Source organism: Chinchilla lanigera, unplaced genomic scaffold (assembly GCF_000276665.1).
Source record: "Chinchilla lanigera isolate Chin_1 unplaced genomic scaffold, ChiLan1.0 scaffold00110, whole genome shotgun sequence".
In the NCBI taxonomy this organism is placed as follows: Eukaryota; Metazoa; Chordata; class Mammalia; order Rodentia; family Chinchillidae; genus Chinchilla; species Chinchilla lanigera.
In genome coordinates this window covers 5,907,726-5,933,906 of record NW_004955511.1, presented here as the reverse complement: position 1 = coordinate 5,933,906, position 26,181 = coordinate 5,907,726, and the positions used below count along the sequence as shown (strand labels likewise).

Here is a 26,181-nt window from a genome sequence, read left to right as displayed (position 1 = left end):
CAGAGCCCTGCCCACCCTGGGGATGGAGGGTCGGAGGCAGTGGTCGCCGGACATCTGCTCCCTACTGGACATGCGGGCCCTGCCCGCGGGGCGCCCCGTGCTGCAGGGAGAGAACAGGTATCCGGGTAGCCTACCCCGAGTGCCCTAGCCTATGTGTCCAGGTACTTCATGCTGGTGGTGGCGCTCCAGGCCCATGCCCAGAACCAGAACTACACGCTGGCCGCGCAGATCTCGGAGCGCATCATCGTGCGGGTGAGGTTCCCGCTGCACCCAGGGCTGACGGAGGTGGGGCGACGGCTGTAGGGTCAGGGTGCAGGGCTGGGGTGGGGTCCAGAGGTGTCTGGCCTGGAGTCTCCTCGTAGCGCGCAGGTGCAGACTCGAGCCTCCTAGGAGGGAGGCCACAGTGCTGTGAGTTGTCGCCACGGGCGGGATGGCTTCCCCTGGGCGGCAGGTGAGGAGCCTGGCGGGTCCTGGAGAGGCGACTTGGGGCTCCCCCTCCCAGGGCCCTGCAGGTCCCCACCTCCCGGGACTGACCCAGCCCCAACTTGACCTAGGCTTCCAACCCAGGCCAGTTTGAGAGCGACAGCGATGTGCTCTGGCAGAGGGCGCAGGTGCCCGACACCGTCTTCCACCATGGCCGCGTGGGCATCAACACCGACCGGCCGGATGAAGCACTGGTGGTGCACGGCAACGTCAAAGTCATGGGCTCGCTGCTGCACCCCTCAGACCTGCGTGCCAAGGAGCTCGTACAGGAGGTGGGCGGGGCCGGGGGAAGAGGGACAGAGTTGGGGTACCCTCAGCCTGGACGGAGGGTGGGTCTCCTGTCCACACCCAGCCCGGTCTGCCTGCTGGGCTCAGGCTGGCCGTTTCCGAAGGTGGACACCACGGAGCAGCTGAAGCGGATCTCGCGCATGCGGCTGGTGCACTACCGCTACAAGCCTGAGTTCGCCGCCAGCGCAGGCATTGAGGCCACGGCACCCGAGACTGGTAGGGGCCCTGGCACCCTGGTCCCACGTGATCCTGGCTCCCTGCTCCCAGGGGCTCCTCCTCTAGCTCTGGAACTTCACCCCTTGATCCGGAAGTCCAATTCCTGGCCCCTAGAGATATGGGCCCCCACTTCCTGAGAAGCCACCCTTTCCCCAGGGACCCTTGGTTACAGTCCCCCCCATACCCTGCCCCAGTACACACCTGTCTGAGGTGCCCACAGGTGTCATCGCCCAGGAGGTGAAGGAGATCCTGCCCGAGGCTGTGAGGGACACCGGGGACGTGGTCTTTGCCAATGGGAAGACCGTGGAGAACTTCCTAGTGGTGAACAAGGTGGGCAGGCTGCCGGGGTCCCAGGCAGAGAGGGAGGGGGCCCTCAGACCCCATCGACAGGGAGCCGTGCACAGCTGCCTTGGCCCGTGTGCTGCCCAGGGTGCACAAGGCGGGTCTCCCCTCCCCCGCACCGAGCGCCTTTGGGCCACGCCCGCAGGAGCGCATCTTCATGGAGAACGTGGGCGCGGTGAAGGAGCTGTGCAAGCTCACGGACAACCTGGAGACGCGCATCGACGAGCTGGAGCGCTGGAGCCACAAGCTGGCCAAGCTGCGGCGCCTGGACAGCCTCAAGTCCACCGGCAGCTCGGGCGCCTTCAGGTGGGCGCGCAGCAGCGGGCAGGGCGGGGGGTCCTGGCAGCGGGGAGCCTGGGACCCCAGCCTGAGCTTGCCCTCCCCTGCAGCCACAGTGGTAGCCAGTTCAGCCGGGCAGGCAGCGTCCCCCACAAGAAGAGGCCCCCGAAGATGCCCAGCAAGGTGAGAGTGGGCAGGCTGGGTTCGAGGCAGGGCTCCTGCACCCCACTCCGGGGGCCACAGCCGCCTCAGTCTCCCTCTTCTGCTTCGCCCTCCTCCCCCGCCAGTCATCCTCAGTGGTCCCTGACCAGGCCTGTGTGGGCCAGCGCTTCCTGCAGGGAACCATCATCGCCCTGGTGGTGGTCATGGCCTTCAGGTGACACCCCGGGGGCTCTGGGGGTGTGGCACGGGAGGTGCTGTGGCCAAGGTCTCCAGGGAAGGGGCTGGGGAGCCCCGGGCCCCTGTGCCGAGCCCTGGGGGAACTGTCAGCAGCTCCGGCTCTGACAGTCACCCTGTCCTGTGGCTGCCAGCGTGGTGTCCATGTCCACACTGTACGTGCTGAGCCTGCGTGCTGAGGAGGACCTGGTGGACACTGACGGGTACGTCTGGGCTCAGGCTGGGTCTCGAGCCTGCGGGGTGTGCCGGGTCCTGGGTGGGGCAACCTCCCAAGCCCCTCCTGACTCTGGGTCTTGCAGGCCTGCTCCGTGCTCCATGGCAGGAAGGAGCCAGGGCAGGCCTGGGCCTCCGCCCCATGTCCCCCAGCTCCGGCTGCCTCTGACTGTGCCTTCTCTCTCCTCCCTGTGCCTGTCTCCCTCTCGGCCTCTCTGCACTTAGCTCTCTTGCTGTGTCCACGTCCTGTCTGCTGGCCCTGCTCCGGCCCCAACGCGGTGGGGGGAGTGTGGCCATGTGCCCATGGTACGTGTGGCCGTGTGCCCTTCCCGCCTCCGTTCCACCTTCCTCCTCCTGTCTTCCGGCCCTGGCCTCCCCACGGCCCCAACCCTGAGCTCCCGCCTTCCCCAGTAGGTCCAGCCAAAGCTCTGGGACCACGCAGCTCCGCCAGGCTCCCATGACCACCGGGCTGCCGGGCCTGTGGCCCTCTCTGTTGCCGGGTGCGTGCCAAGCCGGGCTGAGCCGGGCCAGGCTGGTGGGATGGGAGGTGTGGGGCTGTATTCTGTGCTCACGCAGATCCCCACTTCCTCAGAGACCCCCAGCCCCATGGCCCCAGGTCCAGCCGTCCGCGCCTTAGACCTGTGCCCCAGCCAGCCCTGCCCGGTTGTCTGCTGTGCTGCCAGCCCCAGCCCTGCCCCGGTCTCTCGTCCCAGCCCCAGCTTGGCCACCAACCGCTCAGGTGCACCTCTCGGGCAGGCAGGGGGCAGCGCCAAGGCGGGGCGAGGAGAGACCTGGTGGTGGGAGGTCCACAGGAGGCCTACGAGCCACCTGAAGGGACCGGATGGGGCTTTGCCAGGCTTCAAACAGCAAGGCAGGTGCCAGAGCCCCGCCCCGCCCGCCCTGCTTCTGCCCACAGGCCCCAGCCAGGCAGCCTCGCTACCCGTCACCAACATCAGAGCCAAGTCCTGGGGCCTCTCAGCCAATGGCATCAGCCACGTCAAGCACCCGAAGGCCATGGAGCCAGCGGCCAGCCCTGCGGTGCCCTTTCCTGGAGGACTGGGCAAGGCCAAGAACAGCCCCGGTCTCGGGCTCCGAGGCCGGGCCCGCCGAGGGCTCCCCGCACCCAGCCCCCCTGCGGCCCGGGGCCAGCCAGGTACCCGCCTCCTCGCACCCCCAGCCTGGTGCTCAGGGCTGTCGCCCTCACCTGCCTGTCACAGCGCACTCTGAGTGTGTAGTGAGTCAGCAGTCGGCGTGGCTCACCCAGCCCTCCTGTGACACTTCGGGGAAGGGTTTGCTCAGGGTCTGGCCGCAGTGGAGTCCACCCTGTCTGCCCAGCTGCCTCGTCACCACGCTGCACGGGCCCCCTGCTCTCCCCAGCCTCGACCCTTTGGAGGTTTTCAGGGTTTTCTTTTTGTGCTACTGCAGATTGAACCCAGGGCCTAACACAGCTCTTTCCCCAGCCCTTTTTGGTTTATCTTGAGGTGGGTTTTCACTAAATCATGAAGTTGCCCAGGCAGGCCTGGAACTTGTAATCCTCCTGCCTCAGCCTCCCAGAGTGCTGGGATTCAGCTGTGCACCACCACACCCAGCCTTCTGAGGGTCTGTAATTGCAGAGCTTCTCAAACTGGGCTCCGCAGGTGCCCAGGAGCTGCCCTGGGGGTGTGGGCAGCAGCCCTGCACAGATGCAAGCCTCTGTCACCTTCACTAGTGCGTTCCACGGCTCAGGGACAAAAAGGCCCAAAGGGTGGCTGCCTTGCAGGCTGGAGTAGGGCTTCACCCTGCCTCATGCCTGGCCCCGCCAACGGCCTCTCTTCCCACACACCCAGGGCCCTGCAGCACTTCCTGGGCCAGGGCCTACAGGCAGCATGGACACTGGCTGCCCCCAGGGAGCTTACAGAGGTGGATGCCAGCGGTGACCAGGCTCTGAGGGACGGGACTGAGGTGGGAGGTGACCAAAGGCTTCCTGGGGGAGGAGGCGTCAGAGATGTTTTCCGAGCACGTGTGGAGGAGAAAGGGCACTGTCCGTCTCGTCTGGCCTGGCACCTGTCTCTGGCTGTGCAGGGCGCACTTGGTCCTTTGTGGTCTGGGGGTGTGACCTTCAAGTACAGGGTCCGGCAGGGGTTGAGAGGGCAGTGGGCCTGTGTCCCCACTCCCCTGGCCAGTGTACTAGGGCCTGCGGGGGTGGGGGCAGCTGGTGTGCTCCACCGTGGCTGTCGGGTGGGGACAGAGCAGTTGGCGGTGCTCCTTGCACGGTGACCACGGCCGCCGGTGTGACGCTAAGGGGTGGGGAGAGGAGGCCCAGCTGCCTGGGCTCTGGTTCTGCAGAGGCTGACTCGGGCTGATGCACGCGGTGACCCTGGCCACCGACAGTCACAGCGAGGTGTGCGTGCTGACCAGGCCACGAGGGGACTGCCCGCTCCCGTCCTGCCTCATGCCTGGCCCCGCCAACGGCCTCTCTTCCCACACACCCAGGGCCCTCCCTGACCTCCATCCAGGTGCTGGAGAGCGCGATGCCTGTCACCACCCAGTACTGTGCCCCCAAGGATGCCTGCAGGTGGGCCACGCCCCAGCCTCCCCGGTAGGAGCCCCCCTTGAGGTGGGCTGTCCCCCCAGCCAAGCCTGGCTGAGCCGCCCTCTGCCCTGCAGGCCCGGAAACTTCACCTACCGCATCCCAGTGAGCGGCCGCACCCCACTGCACCTCAGCCTGACCCTGCAGATGAAGTGAGCCGGAGTGGGACCTGGGACGGGGACCGGCAGGGGCGGGGGGCAGGGACCCTTCCTCCTGCTCACCCTGCTCCTCCCTAGCTCCTCCACGCCTGTGTCCGTGGTGCTGTGCAGCCTGACGTCGGTGGAGGAGCCCTGTGAGGAGGGGGGCGTCTCGCAGATTCCCCGTTCACCCCAGGACACCCAGGTAGCAGGGGGAGCTGTGGCCGCTGCCCCAGACCTTCTTCCCTGGACGGCACCCAAGGAACACAGGGCCAGGACGAGTCCGTCTCCCCTGGCTCTGCTCACTGTTGGCGCCTGTCTGGCGAGGACCAGGGTGGGCGTGTCAGCGACACGGGGCTCAGTGGGCGGTGCACAGGAGCCCTAGGCTCCGAGGCCTGGTCCCCTGGCCAAACCTGCAAGCTGGGGCCCTGGCCACGGGAGAACGTGCGAGTCCACGCCCACTCACTGCCCACTCAGCAAGGGCCTCCCGGGGCCTCTGCATCAGGCCCGTGCTCCCGCCTGTGCGACAGGGGTAGCACAGACTCGGGCTGTGGGCCTCCAAGGACGGCTCTTCCAGAGGAAGTGCTCCAGAGAAGAGGGTGCGGGCAAGGGCAGAGGTGCAGCGGGAAGCACCGCAGAGCTGGGGTGCCCAGCCAGACGTGCAGCAGACTTGGGCCGGGCTGTTCCCCTTAGGGGCCCAGCAGAGTTGTAGTGGAGGCTGGAACGCTGCCCGTGGCTGCCTGCACGCCTCCAGGGAGGAGCTAGGGAGCCCTGGGTTCGAACCCAGCCCTGCCATGCTGTGCGACTTAGGCCAGTGACTCAGTTTCCTCATCTGTAACCAGGAGGGTGGGTTGCGAGCCAGTTCCCAGGTGGGCGCAGGGTAAGGGAGCCAGGGCCAGGGCCTTGTGCAGAGGGAGGCTGGGCCCACAGCCCCCCCCAGCCCTTCAAAGCTCCCTGCTTCTCCTTTATGACTTGCCACAGATGCCATAGCAGTGGTGGCAGGGCTGCGGCACGTCAGGCTGGGGCTGTGACCCCTCACCCTTCTCTGCAGGGCACCGCCCACCAGTGGCCGGTCACCATCCTGTCTGCCCGTGAATTCACCTACCACTTCCGTGTGGCACTGCTGGTAAGCCAGACCCCACCTCTAGTGGGCCGGGGAGGCGTGGGGCCGGCAGGGGCTCCTGAGCCAACTCACCCCTCTTCCCGCCCAGGGCCAGGCCAACTGCAGCGCGGAGGCCCCACTGGCCACAGACTACTACTTCCACTTCTACCGCCTGTGTCCCTGAGCGGCGAGGCGGCTACACCGGGGCCCTGGGCACGGCCCTCCTCACTGGATGCAGTGTTACACTGGAGCCGGCAGTCACACTTGGTAGCTGTCACAGCCCTGCAGGGACAGGTTGGGGAGACCAAAGTCTTCACAGTGGCGCGGCCTCCCTGCTCGCTACCTCGGGACAGGGCAGGGCCAACTCAACCACGGTGGCCTCTGAGCTGCGCTGCCCTCCATGGAGAGAAGTCCCGCTGGGGCCTGACAGCGCCTGCCCCAAGGAGTCCTTGGGGACACCGTGGAGGGGTGACTATTATGCTGGACCTGGACCCTACGCCTTAAGCGCCTGTGCCTTATGTCTACCTGGTGCCTGATGAAGCCAACCCAGCCCTCTACAGCTCAGCCAGGGCCCAGGAAGCCTGGGCGTCCTGCAAGGGGCTCAGTGGTGCTGCCGACCTCATCCTTCGGAGCAGAGGAGCGGGCATCCCTGCCAGCAGCAGTGGCCTGGGGGGCGCACCGTCACGCTGCAGTTACTGACAGGCAACCAACAGAACTTAAGCCGGCAGGGCAGGGGCAGGGCTGGGCAGCCCTGGGGTGACCCCTGTGGAGACACAGGCCCTGGCCCTGCCCCACCAGGCCCTGGCTTCTCCTTGGCTCCCCCTTGTGGGTGCCTTGTGTCCAGAGCAATGGCACAAGGAGGGGTGGTGGGCAGCGCCCCTTCCCCGAACGCAGAGGCAGGAGTGGGCTAGAAGTTCTAGTTTGAGTGCCAACTGCTGTGCCCGAGTGGTACCTGGAGCGCCCTGCCTTGCCCCAGCGTGTGCTGCTCCTGCTCAGTGTTCCGAAGGGGCAGACCCTCTGCTCTGAAGAAGCCCAGAGAGCGAGGGCCCCTTACGCGTGGCCCGCAAAGCACTTACCTGGGGGTGGCGGCTCATCTTGACATAGGATCTTCCTGAGCCCTGTTCCTGGGGGTTGGAGGGCGGCCCAGGCTCCTGCCCTGCCCTGCAGGAAGCCACCCTGCCCACCCGTGCCTTACAGCTGCCAAGCCCCGCCCCTGGGCAGGACTCTGGGGCTCCCTGTGCTGGGGGTGCAGGAGCTTGGACTGCGGCCCTTCAGCCTGTAACTGGAAAGTGACTCTCCTCCACCCCCAAGGCCCTTTAGCAGCTCCCACTGCCTGAGGGGGTGAATGCTGGACCAAAGCTGCCCTAACCCCGAGGCATACAGGGTGGGCGAGGTGAGTGGCCACCTCCCCCTACCGCCGGGGCCTCACTGCCTATCCTGTGCGGCGGATAAACGTCCCCTCCCTTTGGCTGTACATAGGGCCTCCCCAAGCAGACCCCGCACACCACCCCAGCAGCCTGCCAGTGTCTCCCCCTTAACTCCCGTCCTCTCGTATTTATCATGCACCTGCTCTGGGCCCGCTTGCCCTGCCCTGAGTTCCCCATTCTTCTCGAGTGCATATACATGTATAAATAAATGTACAAATACTGCTTTGTATCGGAGCTTGCCTCCCGCTCTTCTTGGGCACTCTGGTGCGAGGAAGGCCACACAAGCTGGGGCTACCGGACCAGCGCTTGAGATGCCACATGGCTGACGGGTACACGGCCGGCTTCCCCGGCCCAGTCTCCCGGCTATGCCTCCCCTGCCTGTGCTCCTACCACATGGCCTGGGTCCCGCTGAGGGTGGCTGTGTGACAGGCTGGGACTCCAGGACAGAGGGGCTGTGTGGGCTCCTGGACAAGTGCATCCTGGGAGTGCGAAGGGGAGCCTGGACTCCCGTCCGCAGGTCAGCCACACCATCGTCGCAGGAGCCCCTCGGAGGGCAGGTGAGGAACAGGAAGGGGAAGCCCGTCCCCACCCCACAGAAGGGGCGCAGGACAGGACTGTCACGTGTCTGCCTTTATTGTGAGCAGCAGGGGGGACACTTCTAACAACAGTAAAAAATTAATTTACAAAAGCAGGGACTCAATGAAGCCTCCAGGGTACCTGAAAGAGGAGAGGGGTGTTAAAGCTAGATCAGAGCCTCTCCCCCTCCTCGCATGGAAGCCCACGCTGCAGGGAGGCGGGCAGCACTGACACTCTTCCGAGGTCAGTCACCAGGGCGAGTCCCTGTGCCCTGCTGGGTGGCCCCTATGCAGCAGCCCTCCCCAGGTCATTAGTGTACGACAGCCCCCCCAGGGCACCCCAAAGCCAGAGGAGCAGCACAGTGTGGAAGCCGCAGCACTGACCAGCAGGTCACGCGGCTCAAATCCCCACGAGGGGCAGGGAAGGCGCATGTGCCCATCCCTCTCCATGAGCCAGCACTGCGCAGGGGCACCTGGGGACCCACCCAGGTGGTTGAACCCAGAGGCTAGTACCCCACACATGGCTCTTACCCCAGAGACTCATACGTAGATGCCAACCCAGAGCAGGAGGAAGAGGACACCAAACCCCATGAACAGCGAGGCCACCAGGGAGATGAGGAGCTCTTTGTAGATGTCCCTCGTGTACTTGGTGGAGGTGACCTCATAGCTGGGCCGGGCTGTTAAGGAGAAGCAGGTGGACTGCGGAGTGTTGGGAGCTGTCCGGTGTCATGCGGGGTAGGAAGGTTTGGGCTGAGGGCTTTCCACCTTGATGCAGCAGGGAGGGGCCACGAGATGACGTGGGGACTTGGACACTGCTCCCCTACCACCGCTCCATTGCCCACGGAGAAAGGGGGCCCACTGAGCTCAGGCCTCGTGACGATGGAGCTGGGACCAGCCCTCAGACCTGCTGATGTAGGGGCACGCTTACGCAACAGCACACTCGTGGGCGTATTGTAACAAAAGCTAGAAATCAGTTTGCAGCCTGTGTCTGTGCTCACGCCGTCTGTCACGTATCGAGCCTGTTTGGGCCCAGACGTTCCCCCTTAACAGTGTGCAGGTCAAACTGACTGTATCCGGCTTGTGTTTTAAAAATACGCAGTGATTCCAACTTGCGTCTAGGGCTTCAGGCCCGTCATGTTTGGGGGAGACTGGCCCAGTCAAGGACACTTTCAACTCCACCTACTTTTCTCAGATCCCCGTCCCTCCCAGAATGTCCCTGTACAAACCTGCCTGACCACATATGACAGAATTCTTGTATTCCATGTAACCAATCATGTAATAACCTGCTATCCGCTTTGTACTTCCCGGTGGAAACCCTCTTTAAACTGAACTCAAACCTGACTCTGGGCTGGTGACTTGAGCCTCTGGGCTCCCCGGCCTGCTAGTGTCATAAAAGTTGCCTACTCCTCAGAACCTTCCATTTGGATTGATACGGTTTTTCTGCTACACTGACACCTGGGTACCCCGCCTTATTCCACCTTTCCACCCTCAGCTCCCCAGCCCCAGCCTCCACTCTCAAGAGCAAACTGAGCTCACCTGAACGGGGAATTACATCTACACCTGCCCTTGGCCAATGCTAGCCTTGTCCTGCTCCCAACTCAACACACAAAGCTGGCAGGGACGTGTACCCAGCATGGCTTCTCCTCAGTTTCTTCCATCACTCATCTGGTCCCCTGGCTGATCAGGAAAGGATACACAAAGAACCAGGCGGTGAAGAACATGCCAATGGCCAGAAGCACCACGGTCAGATGGGGGAAGACAGCTGGGTTGACAGGGCTGGTGTATCTGCTCATGGCCTCGAGCTCCTAAGGGAAGCATGAGGTCAGTCACCCAAGAACGCATGATCTCAACCTGGGGAGCCCTTGGGGCCACCGGTGCTGCCGCGACTGATGGACCCATTTCTGCCTAGGAAATGTAGAAATCCTCCAGAACCGACAGCTCGTGATCCACTGTGGGAGTGACAATTATAATTACATCTTAAAGAAGGTGGCACCGGACAGACTGCAACATAGGTGACCAGCAGATCAGAGGTCCTTAGTATCTTTTCAGGCCAATGACCACTAGGGAAAGGTGAGGCAAGCTGTGGACTCTGCCTGGGGAAAACACATAGCTTGTCTATAATTTCCGGAGCTTGTGGGCCGCTGTCAACAGACTCCAACCTCCTAACCCCTGCTGTAAGAGCCTAGATGGGTACCCAGTCCTCAACTTGTAATTGAGTGACCACACCATGACGGAATCTCAGGATCTACAGGTAGAGGACATCAGTTAAAATTCTGGCTCCACCAAATAATCTGAGTCAAGTAAAGAGGATACAACGGTATCTGTTTCATTGGGCTGCTGTCTGACTTAAGATGATGAATGCTGACACATCTAGTTTAAATGCTCAATAGATGTGTGTGTTTTCTTCCTAGGTCGCAGGGACAATTATGAGCTAATGCCTGTGAAAGAAGCCTGCAAACGTCAAGTTCTGGACAAATGTTAACTTCCATTGTCACCCAACGGCCAGGGCTCCTGAGATCCAGAACATAACAACTCTAGAGAAGTAAACGGACCCCATTGTTCTAAGAGACAGTGGAATTCAACCCAGTAAACAATGATATGCCCCCCGCCCCCTGGAAGCAGTAAAGACAATCGCTGCCGTTCACGGGGCCTCCACTCGCAGGCCCTGTGTTTGCGCTGGCAATACAAAGATGAATAGACCTCGACCCAGAGCCAGCAGCGCGTCAGATGGCGGTCACCAGGAGGCGTGGCAGACGACAAAGCGCCCACGACACGTGGCGAGAGGTCTGCGCGGAGCTGCGCGCTCCCGGGAGGCGGCGGCCCAGGACCTGCGAGCCCCAGGGCTCCACCGGGAAATGACATCTGCCCCGGGCCTGGGTATCACCTCGGGTGGTGGGCGACAACTTTCTAGACAGCGACAACAGGCGACAGAGCTGCCCGCTCGCGGGTATTCACGCCCGCCACGCTCCGCGCCCCTCTCAACAGCGACAGCGGAAACCGCAGCGCTCCAGCCCTCCGCCCAAGGAGCCCACGGCCAGGGCGTCCTCTGCCCGCTAGCTCCAGCCGGGATCCCGGGAGCGCCCCGGCCGCTGGGTCCCGAGACCTCCAAGAGAGAACGCGGCGTGCGGGGCGGACTCCTCGCAGCCCGGGGGCTCCCCAGCTCTCTCACCATTTCGCCCAGCACAGACCAAGCCGCCGCTTGCTACCGGAAGAACACGTCGGCAGGAGCCTGCGCCGTGTGCGCCGGAAGAGGAAGTGCCCAGCGCGAGGGGCATTGTGGGACTTGTAGTCCGGCGGCCTCAGGAGGTGTAGGGGAGTTGGGCCTGGGGGTGCCGAGTGTTGGCGGGGTAGGGACACGAGGGGCCGAGGGCCGAGGCGGGGCTCTTGGAGAGACCGTCACCTCAGCAGGCCTATGTGCCCGGAGAAAGCTGACCCGGTGTGCGAGCTGCACTACACTTCCCGGGAGGCTGTGCGCGAAGGGCGTGTCACGTGACGCGAGCGCGGGCTTTGGAAGGCGGCAGCGAGACTGAGCGGCGGGCGGGCTCGGAGGAGCGGGGCTCGGGACTCGCTTGGCGCCACCGGGCCAGCGCTGACGGCGGAGGCTCAGGTGAGACCCCAGTGCGGGGTCGCCTTGGAGGCGGCGGCGCGCGGCTTCCCAGGCGGGCCGGCCCGCGCCTTCCGGCTGAGACGTGGGCCGTCGGCGGGCCCGGGCCTTCTCTCGGAGGACGGGGACCGTAACTCCCGCCGGACTGCGCGCGGCGCGTCACGAGAAGGGCTGGGACCATGTGCGGGACCCTGGCGGCCTCGCGGCGGCTGTCGCAGCGGGAGGGACAGCCGCGGGCCTCGCGCGGGGTCAGTGCTGTGCACCCGCCGCCGCCGAGCGGGGCTGGCGCCTGCAGAGCGCCGGGGGCTGCGCGGGGCGTCTCCACCCGTCGTCGCCGTCCCTCTGGGCCCGAGTTCCGCCAGGCGGGCGTGCCTGCCGTCCTTAGTGTACGCACGAGCAAACCGAGCGTCAGTGACTTGGTAACCGCGCACAGGCGGCTGCCGCACCTAGGGCCGAGGCCCAGCCTTCGCCGCCGCTGTTCCCGGCGGGCCGGGACGGAGGGGCGGGAAGGTGGCGGACGAGGGCGCGGCGCGGCCGGAGAGGCGGGCGGCCCGCCCCCAGGTTGTTGGGCGGCGGAGCCTGAAAGACCTTGACCCCTTGGAGTGTGGCCCGGTGCCATCAGCAGGCTGACCAGACGCCTTTAAGTTGCACGCTGAAAACCATGTATTTATTGCAGTGCTGTGGATGGAACCAGGGTCTTCACCCTGAGCTCCGTCCCTAGCCCTTTAAACATTTTTTTGATGTGGAGATGGACTCTCAGTAAGTTGCCCAAGCTGGGCTCAAGCTTGTAATCCTCCAGCCTCAGCCACCTGAGTGGCTGAAGTTACAAGCGTGTATTACCCTGCCCGCCTAAATTTTTTTTAAATAATTATGCATTTAGCACATATTAAAATATAACTGATATAAATATCATTGCCTAAGATGCATTTTTCTTTTTCAACTTACTTTTATTTATTATTTTTATCTTTTTGAGACAGGGTCTCACTATGCAGTTCAGGCTGGCCAGGTGACTGAAACATGCATGCCCCTAGATCCAGGAAGAGGGAGGGGTAGGACCTCACTGGTGGAGATAAAATACAGAGGTGAAGACCTAAAATCCCAGCAACATCCCGATGAAAGTAGAAACTCTGTGTGGTGGGGGTGCTGAAAGGCAGATTAAAGCAGTGTGTGAGACAAGGTGGTTATATTCACCTTCTCAGAGTTCTCTAAATGGAACAGAGCAGGCAGCAGGCACATTTGCTTAGCTGATAAAAAGAATATTCAGTGTGTAATTCCTGTAAGCATCAAACTGGCTCCTCATATGTACTTAGCCTTAGGTTTTGTTGGGGGGATTTGGAGACAGGGTCACTATACAATTCAGCCTGACCTTGAACTCACTGTGTAGCCCAGGCTGGCCTCAAACCCACGGTGATCCTCCTGCCTCAGCCTCCAGAGTGCTGGGATTACAGGCGTGCACCACCATGCCCAGCCTCAGCCCCAGCCTCAGTATTGAGTGAACTGTCCTGCGGAACTTCTTCCCCACAATGGGGGATCTTGTCTTGTTGATCTTTCCATCTTCATGTGCTGACTTGGTGTCTTAATTGGTTAAACAGCAAGTTGGTGAGATAGCACCAACTATAACCCTCACTCCTGCACAAAATTTAACACCTGCCAGTGGGATTGTTTAAATACAGGGTGACCAAAAATTGCATATTTTGTTAATTTTATAATAGGAAATAGAAAAAAGTTTCATTAGATTTATTCAATATGAGAATCAACTGGCTGAAATGACACCTGCCCAGCGACACTTGGTGTAAACTGTGAGGTACTTAAAGCCTCTCCTCTGCTCCTCTTCCCTTTTTTAGCCATGGGAATTCAAGGCCTGGCCAAGCTAATTGCTGACGTGGCCCCCGGTGCCATCCGGGAGAATGACATCAAGAGCTACTTTGGCCGCAAGGTGGCCATCGACGCCTCCATGAGCATCTACCAGTTCCTGATCGCGGTGCGCCAGGGGGGAGAGGTGCTGCAGAACGAGGAGGGGGAGACCACCAGTCACCTGATGGGCATGTTCTACCGCACCATCCGCATGATGGAGAACGGCATCAAGCCCGTGTACGTCTTCGATGGCAAACCGCCGCAGCTCAAGTCGGGCGAGCTGGCCAGGCGCAGCGAGCGGCGTGCAGAGGCGGAGAAGCAGCTGCAGCAGGCCCAGGCTGCCGGGATGGAGGAAGAGGTGGAAAAGTTCACCAAGCGGCTGGTGAAGGTCACGAAGCAGCACAACGAGGAGTGCAAGCATCTGCTGAGCCTCATGGGCGTCCCGTACCTCGACGCCCCCAGTGAGGCGGAAGCCAGCTGTGCCGCCCTGGCGAAGGCCGGCAAGGTCTACGCCGCGGCCACCGAGGACATGGACTGCCTCACCTTCGGCAGCCCCGTGCTCATGCGGCACCTGACTGCCAGTGAGGCCAAGAAGCTGCCCATCCAGGAGTTCCATCTGAGCCGCGTCCTGCAGGCGCTGGGCCTGACCCAGGAGCAGTTTGTGGATCTGTGCATCCTGCTGGGCAGCGACTACTGCGAGAGCATCCGGGGCATCGGGCCCAAGCGGGCCGTGGACCTCATCCAGAAGCACAAGAGCATTGAGGAGGTTGTGCGGCGGCTCGACCCCAGCAAGTACCCCGTGCCGGAGAACTGGCTGCACAAGGAGGCGCAGCAGCTCTTCCTGGAGCCCGAGGTGCTGGACCCGGAGTCTGTGGAGCTAAAGTGGAGCGAGCCCAACGAGGAGGAGCTGGTCAAGTTCCTGTGCAGCGAGAAGCAGTTCTCCGAGGAGCGGATCCGCAGCGGGGTCCGGCGGCTGAGCAGGAGCCGCCAGGGCAGCACGCAGGGCCGCCTGGATGACTTCTTCAAGGTGACCGGCTCGCTGTCCTCAGCCAAACGCAAGGAGCCAGAGCCCAAGGGGTCCGCGAAGAAGAAGGCGAAGACGGGGGCGGTGGGGAAGTTCAAAAGGGGGAAATAAAGCCGTGGCGCCCCTGACCTGAGTGCCTGCCTCCTGTACCCTCAGAAGCCGGAGCTGGGAAGCACCTGCGCCACCCCTCTTGGTGCTTCCCTGACACTGGCGGCGTGCGGGAAGGTTGCCCAGCTGCTGCTTCCTCCTATATGTAGCTCAGGGAAGTGTCAGGCTCAAACCACCTCTCGGCGGACACTGGATCCATGTTACGGGACAGTGACGGTGACAGCAGCATGTCTTAAAGCAGGACGAGGGAGGGAAGTGGCAGGGACCACACGGGGACATGGTTTCTCGGCTGGCCAGCCAGGGGCCCTCAGGAGGCTATGGCAGAACCCCGCTGTACTCCTTTCCTGCTCCGCCTTCCCTCGACCCAGCCTAGAAGGAAGAGCGGAGAGAGTAGGAGGCCCTGCGCTTGGAACAAGGCTTGGACCCCCGGCTGCATCCTGAGGTGGCGGGCACGTGACCAGCTGGGCGATGTGTGAAGGCGCCGCTCCCAGAGGAGTAAGGTGGCATGCTCTTCCAGTCTTTCTGGGGCAGTTGACTAAGACTGGGATTAAACACTGGTTTCCTATGCTGTTTTTATTTTAGATGTGAATGGGAAAAAAAAATCAATAAAATGGTAAAAGTATCCTGAATGTGATGTTCTTCACAAACAGTTGAAAATTCTCAGGGTAGTGATGTCCTTCCCACTGTAGGGAACATGCTGTGGTCACCCTGTTGACCAGGGGCCAAGTGGCCACAAGGTGGCGCCATGCCCCGTATGAGACCGCAGCAGCTTGTGTGAGCCTTCTGGAAGAGGACACCTAGTTCATGTTGCTGCAAGTTTTAATAAATTCAATGGACTTCTGATGTCCCACCTACCCTGTAAGAGGTAAAGGGCCTCCCCTGAGAAAGCTGTGTAACTGTGGCTGTAACTCTGTCGTGTGTGTCAGCGTTGTTACCACATCCTGGTGGTGCAAAGCGGAAGGGTAAAGTTAACTGTGATTTGTGTGGATGTGAAACCCTTCCTGCCCTCTGCTGAAAGCCCTGCTAGCGCGTGGTGGGGGACTGGCTAACACTTTAGCATCCCCATCACTGCCATCTGAAATTGAAAATAAGTGTCCAAAATCTGGATCGAAAACACCTTGAAACAGGAAAGCACCTCTAGTTTTCAAACCTGTGGATGAAGTAATTTTCCAGGTGAAATCCAGGGTGAAAGCACTCCTGCAGCTGAGGCAGGAGAGTCTCCCCAGGAAGCCCCTAACCAGGGGACTCTGAAAGCTAGAGGGAGGCAGAACTCTGCTGTGGGGGCAGGAACAGTTTGGTTACTGCTCTACTGCAGGTACATGAGGCAGACTTTCCTGGATGGAATGGAGCCACGAAATTTACTGAGCTCTAAACAGTTTTTAAAAACGTATTGATGTTGATCTCTGATTCAGCTTGGGTGAATGCATGCCACAGGGGAAAGGGGCTTTGCGTGTGATCAGCTAGCAGACAGCCAGTGAGGGGCTTGCTCCCGAGGAGGCAAGCGTGGGGAGTGCTCGCTGTCTCCCAACTTGAGTCCGACGTGGCGCTCCCCGTACAGCTGCCATCTGCCCACACAGGCCCTGGGGAGCCACCTCTGTGCAGAGCATGAAGGTGCCTCTCCGCTTGACAGCAGGTGGGGAGGCATGGTGACATCTGTGCCCAGCACTGGGCTTAGGTGGCATGACCACGGGAAACCAGCAAAGATTTCAGGTCGAGGGAGACTGACTCCAAAGGGAAAACCAGAGAACGGGCCAGGGCACAGCCTTGTGAGGGCGCACAGAGCCTGGCCCCCGGGCAGCAGGGTCTGGGGAGGACCTGGCTCTCTGCCCTGCCAGGTGCTGCCCTGGCCCGGTGTCACTCGAATTCCCAGCCCCTCTGTCTGAGGTGTGTACAGAGGGCGCTTTACGCCACCACGATGTGGTAACAACGTTGGCACATGACAGACCCTGGCCTGGGGCCTGATGCGTGGAAACGCCCTGGCCTGGTAGTGGGGAAAGCGGGATGATAAACAGCTGGAAGGACGGGCAGCCTCCACCCGCACCTGCAGGACGGGGAGCAGCCTCTGAGCAGTTTCTTGTCTGCCTGTGGACTGAGGGTCCCTCTCTGCACTGGACGTCCTGAGTCTTGCTACTATCCCTCACGGCCACGTGCGCCCACACCGCAGAGACTGAGCAGGCCACGGCAGTTCAGGCACCAGGCCTGGCGTTGGCACTCGCTGGTCAGTCAGGTGGCTAGGGCCGGGGCCAGCTGGCATCCTAGGCTGGCGATGCCGTGTTCACAGCTGAGGCTGCAGGGCCAGGATGGGTCAACAGCACCTTCTCTGGAGTGAGGCATGGGCACAGGTGAGCACTGACACAGCTTCTGGTGCTCATCCCCGGCCTGGTGGTCCTAAAGCAGGTTGTCCAGCAGAGCCATCACAAGGCGGCCCAAATCTGCAGCCCCTGGCTCTCTGGGTTGGCTTACAAATCTCAGAGACCCCAGCCTGGGCACAGGCCGTCTGCACCCCATTCCCGTGCGCACCCACCCTGCTCCTGTCGGCTGCCAGCCCCAGTCAACGCGGACCCTGCTTCTGCCTTCCAGGCCAGACCAGAGGCTGCGCTGGGCGGGAAGGGTGCGAGCTGGATGGCAGCCACAGACGCTGGGGAGACCCCTTGGCATATTCAGCCCTTCTGGAAAGACAAGTTCAACTGTTTTTATTTTTCGCGAATCAGAACAGTTAAAAAGTGACTTTCAGTGTTAGAATATTTTAAGAAGTTATCCTAAATTTCCATCTGGTCTCTGAAGACTCAGACACTGGCACAGAAGCCAACAGGAAGACGCAGTGAGGCCACAGACGCTGGTGCCTGTAGCCTTCTCGCCTGACCTAAGACTTGGAGTGACCCATGGATGCTCTGCTCCTGCAGGACGGCGGCGCCGCAGCGCCACTTCCCGCGTGCACGTCACACCCGCTCATGCCTCACACCTCCCAGCCCGAGGCCCTGTGCAGGAGCTCACCGCCACCTTCTAACTTGGAGCAACAGTCTGGGAAGCAAAGGGAACCACTTGGAGCCCCTTTCCTGGGGAGGGAGCAGAGCAGGGTCCAGTCACACTGTCTGCTCACTTCTAGTGGAGCAGGAAGTGAGTCCTGCATCCGGGGCGTGGTTAGAGGTAAGCGGAGAGAAAGGTTTCTCACAGCCAGCTACACCGGACCTGCAGTTCCACGGGGGCCTCAGGGACCCCCTAGACTGACGCCAGCAGCGCCTGGGTCCTGAGGGCCAAACGTCTCCCGAGGACAGCCCTGGCCTTCATCAGCTGTGCCTGCACTGCAGACGCAGGCATGGGGGCCTGGTGGAGACCCGAGCACCGGGCGGGGAGGGACTGGTCCCCTCCTGAGCTCTCAGGGTAGCAGCCACTCTGGCCCTGAAGTCTGTTGGGGAGCAGGACCCCGCTCCGACCCCTTCCTGGTCCCCACTACTCACCACCCACCTGCATCAAGTAAAGTACCAAAAGGAAAGAACAACACAGACTCCCGCTCCCGCCTTTGTGCCCCAGCCCCCAGCCCCAGGCGCAGTGGCGTGCCCGTGTCCCTAGGCACCCACTTCCTCTTCCACAAGAGCCGGGCAGGAGATGCTGCTACTGGTGAAGGTAGGCGTCCAGCCACAGCTGCCCGGACTCCTTCAGCGAGCTGCAGGGATATGGGGCAGGAGTGAGGAGGAGCAGACAGGTGGCAGCGCCCCTGCAGGGGACCTCCACCCCACACCCGCCAGCTCTGTCCCCTCACTCACTGCACAATGTCTGCGAAGGCGGCCAGCAGCGGCTTGGACTGATACGCAATGCCGTGCCTGGCGCACAGGGACTGCACCAGCGGTGCCACTTTGTGGTAGTTGTGCCGTGGCATCGTGGGGAAGAGGCTTGGGGAGAGCAGAGTCAGAGGCTGCGCTGCCCCCCGGTCCCCACCCGGCCCCGCCCGCCGGCCTCCACTCACTGGTGCTCGATCTGGAAGTTGAGGTGGCCGCTGAACCAGTCGTTGAAGAAGGACTGCTCCACGTTGCAGGTGGCCTGGAGCTGCAGGAAGGAGGGGTCCCGTGTGGGCTGAGCTGGCCCAGCCTTCCCCAGCAGGTGGCGGGGGAGAGGCCCTGGACCGCTGGGCCGGCCTCACCTGGGTGGAGACCCAGTCCACATTGCGGTCGTGGTCGATGTGCATGGGGATGTGGTTCATCTGCGTCACCCACACGAACCAGTTGCTCTCCAGAAACCTGTTGGCGACGGCACCGCAGAGCAGTGAGAGCTGACCTGTGCCGCACTCCCGGCGCTCCCCACACGCCCACTAGCATACCTGACAATGAGGAAGAGGACCAGGAAGGCCCTGAGGCCCAGCAGCGGCACGTAGGTGAGGAGCAGGCGGGCGTAGAAGGTGAGCATCCAGATCAGGTCCTGCAGGCCCAGGGAGCAGAGGGGGTGCTGCCTCCGTGCCCCGCCTCCCACCCTCGCCCCCAGGGCTGCCCGTGCCCTTGCAGGCCCTCGGGTGTCCCCACCTCAGCCCCTGCCCACCCGTCTCCGCGCCGACCAAGGGAGCCCGGGGCTGTGGCCCACGCGCACGGCCCGCTCAGAGGTCCACACCTGTCGTAACACCCAGGTCTCTGTACTGTGCCCAGGGGCCACGCACCCCTCAACCCCACTCCTCGACCTGGCGCCACCTCCCTCTGCCTGTCAGCCCCTGGCCATCTTGTGAGGCCGGCTGGAAAAGGACTCCGCAGGGCAGACCTCGCCGGACCCCCTGTGTCCCCAGAACCTCCCTCCGGTATCACCTGTTTTGCTTCAGCTCAGGTCCCACACACACACTGGAACCTCAGCCTCTGGCCACACCTGGGAGCTGCTGAGCCCAAGCTACTGTGAAGCACTTAGACTAGGGAGCAGCCTTCCCTGGGGCTATGACCTTGCTCTAAATGGGGCCACAGCCAGCCTCAGTTTGCCCTGGAGAACCTCCCCCGCCCCCAGGGTACCAGAGAACACAGGACTGGGCTCCCCGGGTGCTTACCACCCACTTCTTCCGCTGGACGACAAAATAGAAAATGTACCACTGGAAGAAGAGCGGCAGCAGGGCTGGTGGCCCAACTGGGAAGAAGGGGGCGCGGCGTGAGCAACAGGAGGTCACTAGAGGGTCACCGTGGAGACGGCCCAGCAGCTGCCTCAGCACCTCAACACAGCCCATACCAGCATGACAGGTGGGCACAACTGTGACCATGGAGAAGCCAGAGGGCCAAGATGCCAGCCAGGGGAGACGCCCGTTTCGAGCCCTGAACACCCACGGCCGCCACCCTTGGCTGCCCTGCACATGCTCACGGGCAGGGGCTGGAACGCAGGTGTGCACGTGCACGTGTCGGGGACCCGCTGGTTCCTTGCAGACTGCGCTCACTTCCTCAGACCTGGGTGTGCAGCCTGTACCACCCCGGCCTGCAGCCCAGAGGTCACCAGCCAGAAGCAGAGTGGCTCCTCACTGTGGGCTGAAGACGCCACTCCCACCTGCGCACCTCCGCATCCCTCCCTGCAGCCAGGGGCGTCTGCTCGCCCTTTGCCTTCCCATCGCCCTCCGCTTCCCTGGCGCAGGCAACCAAATTCTCCCCTCCCTTCCTTTACAAATCTGAAAACTGAAAGCTGTGCAAGGGCTGGGGATACAGCTCAGGGGCACAGCGCCTGCCTGGCAAGCACGAGGTCCTGAGTTCGATTCCCAGTACAAAAAAAAAGTCGAAAGAAAGCTGTGCAGCCCCACTTTGGGGCATCTGGAGCATGCTTAAAAGGAGGAGACAGTGATGTCCAGAAAGAACTCAGACAAAGCCCTGTGTTCCCCTCGGCCCAGCTCTCCTCGGTCCCCCTCCTGCTGATCTGCCCCGGGGGGTGACTGCCCCGGGAGGTCACCGTGACCTCCACTCTTGGATGGGGTCCCTCCCTACTCCCCACAGGCCCTTGGGGGGGCACTCACTCAGGAAGAAGTACTTGTGCTGGTGGTTGTACGGCATGTACTTTTTCTTCTGTTTCCCAAGCTGTGAAGAAAAGCAATTGTGACCTCGCAGCCTGCGCCTTCCCTGCTTAGCCGTGGCCTCCTGCTCGGGTGGCTGTGGCCACGGCCGCACGGTGACGCCCTGCAGCTCGTCATGGGCTGGGCCTCAGGACGCAGGTGCAGACTGCAAGCTGTCCTCCGCCTGGGGCTTCCAGGACTACCGCTGTCCCTGCATCTCTCCACTGGACGGGCCCAAGTCCTGCCTCCATAGTTATCCAGGGTCCCTAGTTTTCTGCTCTCTTGATTTTAACATGAACTTTGTGGGCTCCCTGAAAGCTGGGCAAAGCGTGGCACTATTTGTGCAAGGACCAGCAAGGCCGATGTGGCCTTCTGAAGGTGCGTGTGACGTTTTCTCCCCAGCAGGGGTGGGGATTTTGTAGGCCCAGCAACGGAAGGGACAGGTGGAAGTGGCCTGGCTGGCCAGCCTGGACCTGGCGAAGGCCATGGACACCCTGCCATCTCCCTCCCTGGCACCTGTGTCCCTTGCCCAGTGGGTTCTGGGGACCAGACAGCCACCAGGGCACAGCACCAAGGCTCACCCCGGGGCAGAGGCCACGCTGGCCAGTCGCAAGCCCACCACTGTGTCCACAGACCGCTCTCGACAGCTCACGCTCTCAGGTACCCCAGCCAGCCCGAGCACCTCAGTTCCCACTCTGCACAGTCACTGCTATGTGCGGGGGCCCAGTCCCCATCCTATGGCATGTCCTGCCCGGGCAGAGGAAGCTGGCGATGAATCAGTAAACAGAGCTCAACAGGGCAAGGCAGCCACACGGCAAGGGTCGACCTTCTGCCCTGTCCTCCCGCAGGCCTGACTCAGGGGAGGGACATTTACAGCAGCAGGACGGGCAGGGGCAAAGGCTCTCGCTGTTCCAAACAGCACCGGGGCAGGGCGTTCTGGCCAGGAGCGCAGAAAGCCCCGTGGAGGCAGGGGTGAGGTCTGCTCTGGCTCCCTGGTGCCCCTGGCTGGGGGTGGCCAAATGATAGTGGGGCCCAGGGCCCAGGACAAAGCAAGGCAGTGGCGGCAGCCACAAAGAGGAGATGGCCCAAGTAGAGGGCAGCTTGAGGCAGCCTGTCCTTCGTGGTCACACATCAGAGGCCTGGAAGGTGGAGGACTCTTTCAGGCATGGAGCCATAGGCACCTACCTGGAACAACCAAAGGTCGGGTGGTGGGTCCACCAACCTTGGACTTGCAGCCTCCAGCACTGGCACTATTATCCAGCCTTTTTTCTATCCATACACGGGCATTTTATTATAGCGATAAAGTAGGCTGATGGAGCCCACTGTGAAGCAGCTCTGAGCAGGATTTAATATTAAGCAATTGGCTTAATGTTTACGTGAGTGTGCCCGAGGCCTAGGCCCTTGTCTGGAGATGGGCGACGGACTCACAGTAAGTGAACCTCTGTGAGTCACTGGTCCCTGCTGAGCCCTGTTTCAGCCTGTGAAGCTGTGATGCCTCAAAGGACAAGATAAGGCCACAGCTGAGGACACCTGGCTCCAACCCCAGTTAACTAAAGGAGACCACAGCTGCAGACTTCTCACTCCTGTGGTGAAGGCCTTCCTGGAGATAACATAGTTCTTCTAAACTAACATAATGTATTACTTGGAGAAGTCCTTAGAGGGATTCCCAAGTCCTGCCCAGATTCCTGCCTTTTCTTTATCCCCTTTTTTGTTGGAAACCTAATAAATTCAGGTGGCCCAGAGAAGTTCTTTGTCTAAAAGCCAGAATCTTGAGTTCTGATCGAGGGTTTGGAACCTCCCGGACTGTGAAGTCCTGAAATCATTCCATTTGTCTCATGTATTTACACCTTCACCGTCCACTGGTTTGGGAGATTGCCTGCTCAGTCCGTAGTAACTAGGGGATAACATTAATGCCACAGTGGACCAGGGAAGCGTGGGCAGTGGGCCAGGGTCTGAGGTAGCTGGGGTCAGCTTGGGAGCCCATCAGGGCTGCTCAGGGCACCCTGGGGGAGCAGCACAGCCTGGGTTGGTGGGGTGTGGGGAACTGCTTGGTTGGGGGACAGCCAACAGCCATTGTGACCCCAGTAATGTCGCTCCTGGCTTTCGAAGGTCACACTGGCCTTGGGTTCCATGAGGAGGCAGCCAGAGCACCACTGTCCAGTGTAGCCAGCAGGGGCACCCCGTGCAGCCCCAGCCCCAGCCTCGGCCAGCAAGCAGCCAGGTCTCTAGCCACTGCACAGCAGGAAGAGCCATGGATTGGGGTCCCAGAGGATGCTGGCATCCTGATGTTGCAGCGGGGGTTCCCTGAGAACCCTCGAACCAAGTGGCAGGGGAAGCACGGTGTGGGAACAACGTTCCCTCCACTTCAGCTCCTGAACCAGCTCCTCGGTGATCACACAAGTGCTACGGGCCAGCGCTGTTCCCAAAATGACCTATGCCACCTTCCAGGCAGCACAGGCACCTGGTGGGGACTGCTGGGCACACCCGGCACACTGCCACCCTACCAAGCAGCAGGGAGAACCCTCAGGACCACGGGGCAGGAGCCGCGAGCACCCTGTGCCAGGCCAGTCAGTACCGCAACGGCATCCCCAGAGCCACTCACAGCCAGCGTGGAGCAGAGCCAGGCTGGCCACCTTGAACTCCTGCCTGGAGCTGAAATGTGGTCACTGGCAGCATAGCTCCTGGCAACCTGAAATGTCCCCGGGCAGAGGAGGGGCCCTGGCAGGAGGCGGACCGCAGTGCAGAGTACAGGACAAGGGTTTTAAATGAACTTTTTGAGGAACTCTGCAGTCATTGAGAACCTTCTGCTGCTTCCTCACTGAGGGCCCTCAGATCCCCCCGACCCTCACTCTTCCCTTAGCAGTGAGTGGGCAGGGCTTTCGCTCCCAACCTCAGGTGGCAACAGAGGCCAGGAGGGTGGGGAGAAAAAAAAACAAAAAGGAGGGAGGGGAGAAGCGGAGATGGCCTCGGCCCCCATCGTCGGTCATCGGGATGGGATCCAGGCCAGGCTCCCCGGGCGTGGCTCGCACCTACGGGAAGCCGTAGTCCTCGGCATAACCAGCCTGCTGCGCTGTGCATCCGTGGGCCAGGGCTCCCGGACAGAGCACACACAGGGCAAGCGCTGTCCCCTGGGCCACACCCGGCCCCAACCCATACTGTACACCTCTAGCTCTGCAGGACACCTAACGTGACCGTGACGACATGATGCCAACATCACTCAAAAAGTTACAAGAGAAAACACACACATCCACTACGCAGCAACTGCCTCTTTCTGAGTACCCAGAACCTACAGAGGCAGGGCCCAAGAACACGGCGGCCGACTGTACCCAGCGACTGATGTTACAGAGGCCCCTGCCCAGGGAGGTGCCTCGGGAAGCACCTGGGAGTCCACGCGGCACCTCTGAGGGTGAGCAAACCTTTCAGTGAGTGGTCACCCCATCTGTGCAGCTATAGGAGCAGAGGGCCCTGTCCCGGGAGCCCTGGCCACCGCCTGTTCTTCCCTAGAACTACACGGCCTGGGCTCCTGCTGGACCCTGCGCAGGGCCTGCCCAAGCCCCTGGGGCAGTCAGGCTGCGCCCACTCCCTGCACCCTGCTCACCTCCACAGAAAGCACCTTCCCCAAGGCGAAGAAGAAGGGGTGCATGTTGATGTCCGGGTCTTTGCGGAAGCAGTTGGGCTTGGCGTGGTGCTGGAAGTGCATGTGGTTCCACCAGCTGGCAGGGGCGCCCTACGAAGAACAGGGACCCGAGAATGGAAGCCGGTGTTCCCTAGGCTCCGGCAGCCCTTGGAGGGCCCCACTGACCTTCAGGTGGCCGATCACGAAGTGATGCAGCAGGTGGTTCAGTGTGGAGGTGCTGAAGACGGACAGGTGCCCTAAGTCGTGCTGCAGCCAGCCAGCCTGCACCTGGGGACGGGCCAGGAGGTGCGGTGTGTGGGGCCGCACGCGCACCCAGGACCCAGGAAGACCCGAGGGGAGCGCGGGGTGGCACAGCCGTGCCTGGCCGCTGTCAGCACACCGGATGGAGTCGCAGCTGGCGGGAGCCAAGACCCACCAGGCTGGGTTCCTGGCATGCTGGGCAGAACCCGAACTCAAGCCGATCCCATTCCACAGGAAGGAGGGAACGGCGGAAGCGTGGCTGGGAGGCACGGGGAGACAAGACACGCTGCAGAGAACTTCCAGCAGCTGCAAAGAGGGGCCGAGCTCGGCTCGCACCTGCACCACGCTGAGCAGCACGGCGCAGAGCAGGAAGGGCACCAAGGACGTCCCGAAGACGCGCAGGGTGAGCCAGGCGGCGACATCCAGCAGCAGGATGTGCAGCAGGTACAGCAGGAAGAAGAGGTGGTCGCTCCTCAGGAGGCCCATGCGCTCCACCGCGGCCCGCAGCTCCCGGAACTCATGAGTCAGTGCCTCCTGTGGGGTAGAGGGCCCTGAGAGGGGGACTGTCTGGGGCTGCCCACAGGCCCAGGCGAGGTGACTGCAGGGCCATGCCTGGATGAGCAGAACACGCAGCCCCTGCTGTCACCTCCTGTAATCCTGGGCTGGTGGTGCAACCATCTGAGCCCCAGTTCTGGCATGTGGGAGGACCGTGGGCTCACCCTTGGCCTCCAGGACGGGGCCGGTGGCAGTGGCACTGTTGGGGCAGCCCCGGCAGACTCAGGTCCAACTGCCTGCTGCCTGGGCTGCAACCCCATGACACCGCGGGAGGGGCGGGCCCTGCCTGTCAGCTGTGGCCCACGGCGGCTTCTGCCCTCCCCGCCAGCCAGACCCCTCATAGCACACAGCGGCTCACGTTCTTGCTGGGCTCGAAGCTGGGCTGCTCCGGAGACAGCTCCCCAATCAGCAGTGAGCTCATGTACTTCCTCACCAGGGCCTTGTTAACGTGGAATGCCACGAAGGGGTCCTGTGGGACAGGACGGAAGTGAGGGGGCCCTGCCCCTGAAGGGCTCCCCAAGGCCAGCTTCTTGTCCCAGCAAGCCACGCCAGCTGGGCTGAAGCGGGGCCACTTCTTCCGGCCAGCTCCCTGCAGGGGCCTGGGTTCTGCCGAGCCCCAGCTCAAGATTTAGGGGCCTGGCCCCAGGAACAAAGGCCTAGATGGAAAACAGCGGGACCAGGAGGGCCAGAGCATCTCCCCCAGGTCTCTGTCACCAGCCCAGACACTGGAGCTGGCTTTTCCAGGCGCGGGAGAGACACACCCTACCCTCAGCATGCCCGGGGCAAGGACCCGAGTTCCATCCCTGGCGGCACGGAGCTGTGCTGTTGCAGGCGGGTCACCCGGTTCCCGCAGCTCTGCCCAGCCCTGCCCGGAGGGCTCACGTGGCGAGGCGAGGTGGGGATCACCACAGCAGGGGCGGAGGGGGTCGGGGCGGAGCGGGCGCCCTGCTCATCCGCACACGGCCGCTGTCGCTGCTCCGCGGTGGGCACCCGGGGGACCAGGCCGGCTGCGCCCCCACAGGGCGGTCCTTGCACGCAGCGCCGCGGCGACCTAGCAGGGACCCCGGAGGCCGAGGCGCGCGCGGGACGTCACGCGGGGCGGGGACCAGCTCCATCCGAAGGACGAGCGCCGCCCCA

At 62.2% G+C, this 26,181-nt stretch overlaps 4 protein-coding genes across 8 annotated transcripts in view; 2 read left to right on the top strand and 2 right to left on the bottom strand.

Annotated features, from left to right (window-relative positions):
- The window catches only part of Myrf (myelin regulatory factor), a gene marked incomplete at its 5' end in the record, with an annotated part of 22,187 nt that extends 15,383 nt beyond the window's left edge, over nucleotides 1-6,804 (top strand). Inside the window, 17 exon segments of one of the 4 annotated variants that reach the window (XM_013506436.1) lie at nucleotides 162-252; nucleotides 555-755; nucleotides 876-987; nucleotides 1,208-1,317; nucleotides 1,475-1,635; nucleotides 1,719-1,791; nucleotides 1,896-1,984; nucleotides 2,139-2,207; nucleotides 2,443-2,523; nucleotides 2,632-2,717; nucleotides 2,810-2,956; nucleotides 3,134-3,370; nucleotides 4,690-4,771; nucleotides 4,864-4,938; nucleotides 5,023-5,128; nucleotides 5,975-6,049; nucleotides 6,135-6,804. In XM_013506436.1, coding sequence (XP_013361890.1) covers nucleotides 162-252; nucleotides 555-755; nucleotides 876-987; nucleotides 1,208-1,317; nucleotides 1,475-1,635; nucleotides 1,719-1,791; nucleotides 1,896-1,984; nucleotides 2,139-2,207; nucleotides 2,443-2,523; nucleotides 2,632-2,717; nucleotides 2,810-2,956; nucleotides 3,134-3,370; nucleotides 4,690-4,771; nucleotides 4,864-4,938; nucleotides 5,023-5,128; nucleotides 5,975-6,049; nucleotides 6,135-6,209 — 1,870 coding nt within the window. 4 annotated transcript variants of the gene reach the window in all.
- Nucleotides 6,805-8,067: 1,263 nt separating this feature from the next.
- Nucleotides 8,068-11,294, bottom strand: Tmem258 (transmembrane protein 258). Of its 2 annotated transcripts, XM_013506434.1 has the most exons (5): nucleotides 11,197-11,213; nucleotides 10,002-10,120; nucleotides 9,723-9,832; nucleotides 8,559-8,694; nucleotides 8,068-8,169 (listed from the first exon to the last, which is right to left on the bottom strand). In XM_013506434.1, exons 3-4 carry the CDS (start codon nucleotides 9,818-9,820, stop codon nucleotides 8,568-8,570), a joined length of 225 nt encoding a protein of 74 aa, XP_013361888.1. In that variant the 5' UTR covers nucleotides 9,821-9,832; nucleotides 10,002-10,120; nucleotides 11,197-11,213; the 3' UTR covers nucleotides 8,068-8,169; nucleotides 8,559-8,567. The 2 variants fall into 2 exon arrangements, with proteins under 2 accessions (XP_013361888.1, XP_005408199.1); XM_005408142.2 differs by lacking the exon at nucleotides 10,002-10,120 and having other exon boundaries at nucleotides 11,197-11,294.
- Nucleotides 11,295-11,400: 106 nt separating this feature from the next.
- Fen1 (flap structure-specific endonuclease 1) lies at nucleotides 11,401-15,240 on the top strand. The gene is made up of 2 exons (XM_005408136.2): nucleotides 11,401-11,634; nucleotides 13,476-15,240. Exon 2 carries the CDS (start codon nucleotides 13,478-13,480, stop codon nucleotides 14,618-14,620), a length of 1,143 nt encoding a protein of 380 aa, XP_005408193.1. The 5' UTR covers nucleotides 11,401-11,634; nucleotides 13,476-13,477; the 3' UTR covers nucleotides 14,621-15,240.
- A 2,902-nt stretch (nucleotides 15,241-18,142) lies between these two features.
- Fads1 (fatty acid desaturase 1) lies at nucleotides 18,143-25,513 on the bottom strand (the record flags this gene model as incomplete). The annotated part of the gene is given in 11 exon segments (XM_013506431.1): nucleotides 18,143-18,281; nucleotides 18,382-18,507; nucleotides 18,582-18,661; nucleotides 18,756-18,852; nucleotides 18,933-19,030; nucleotides 19,635-19,711; nucleotides 20,577-20,637; nucleotides 24,211-24,339; nucleotides 24,415-24,516; nucleotides 24,826-25,023; nucleotides 25,403-25,513. Coding segments are annotated over 11 exon segments (1,131 nt in total), but the record flags the coding sequence as incomplete, so codon positions are not given.
- Nucleotides 25,514-26,181: the final 668 nt, after the last annotated feature.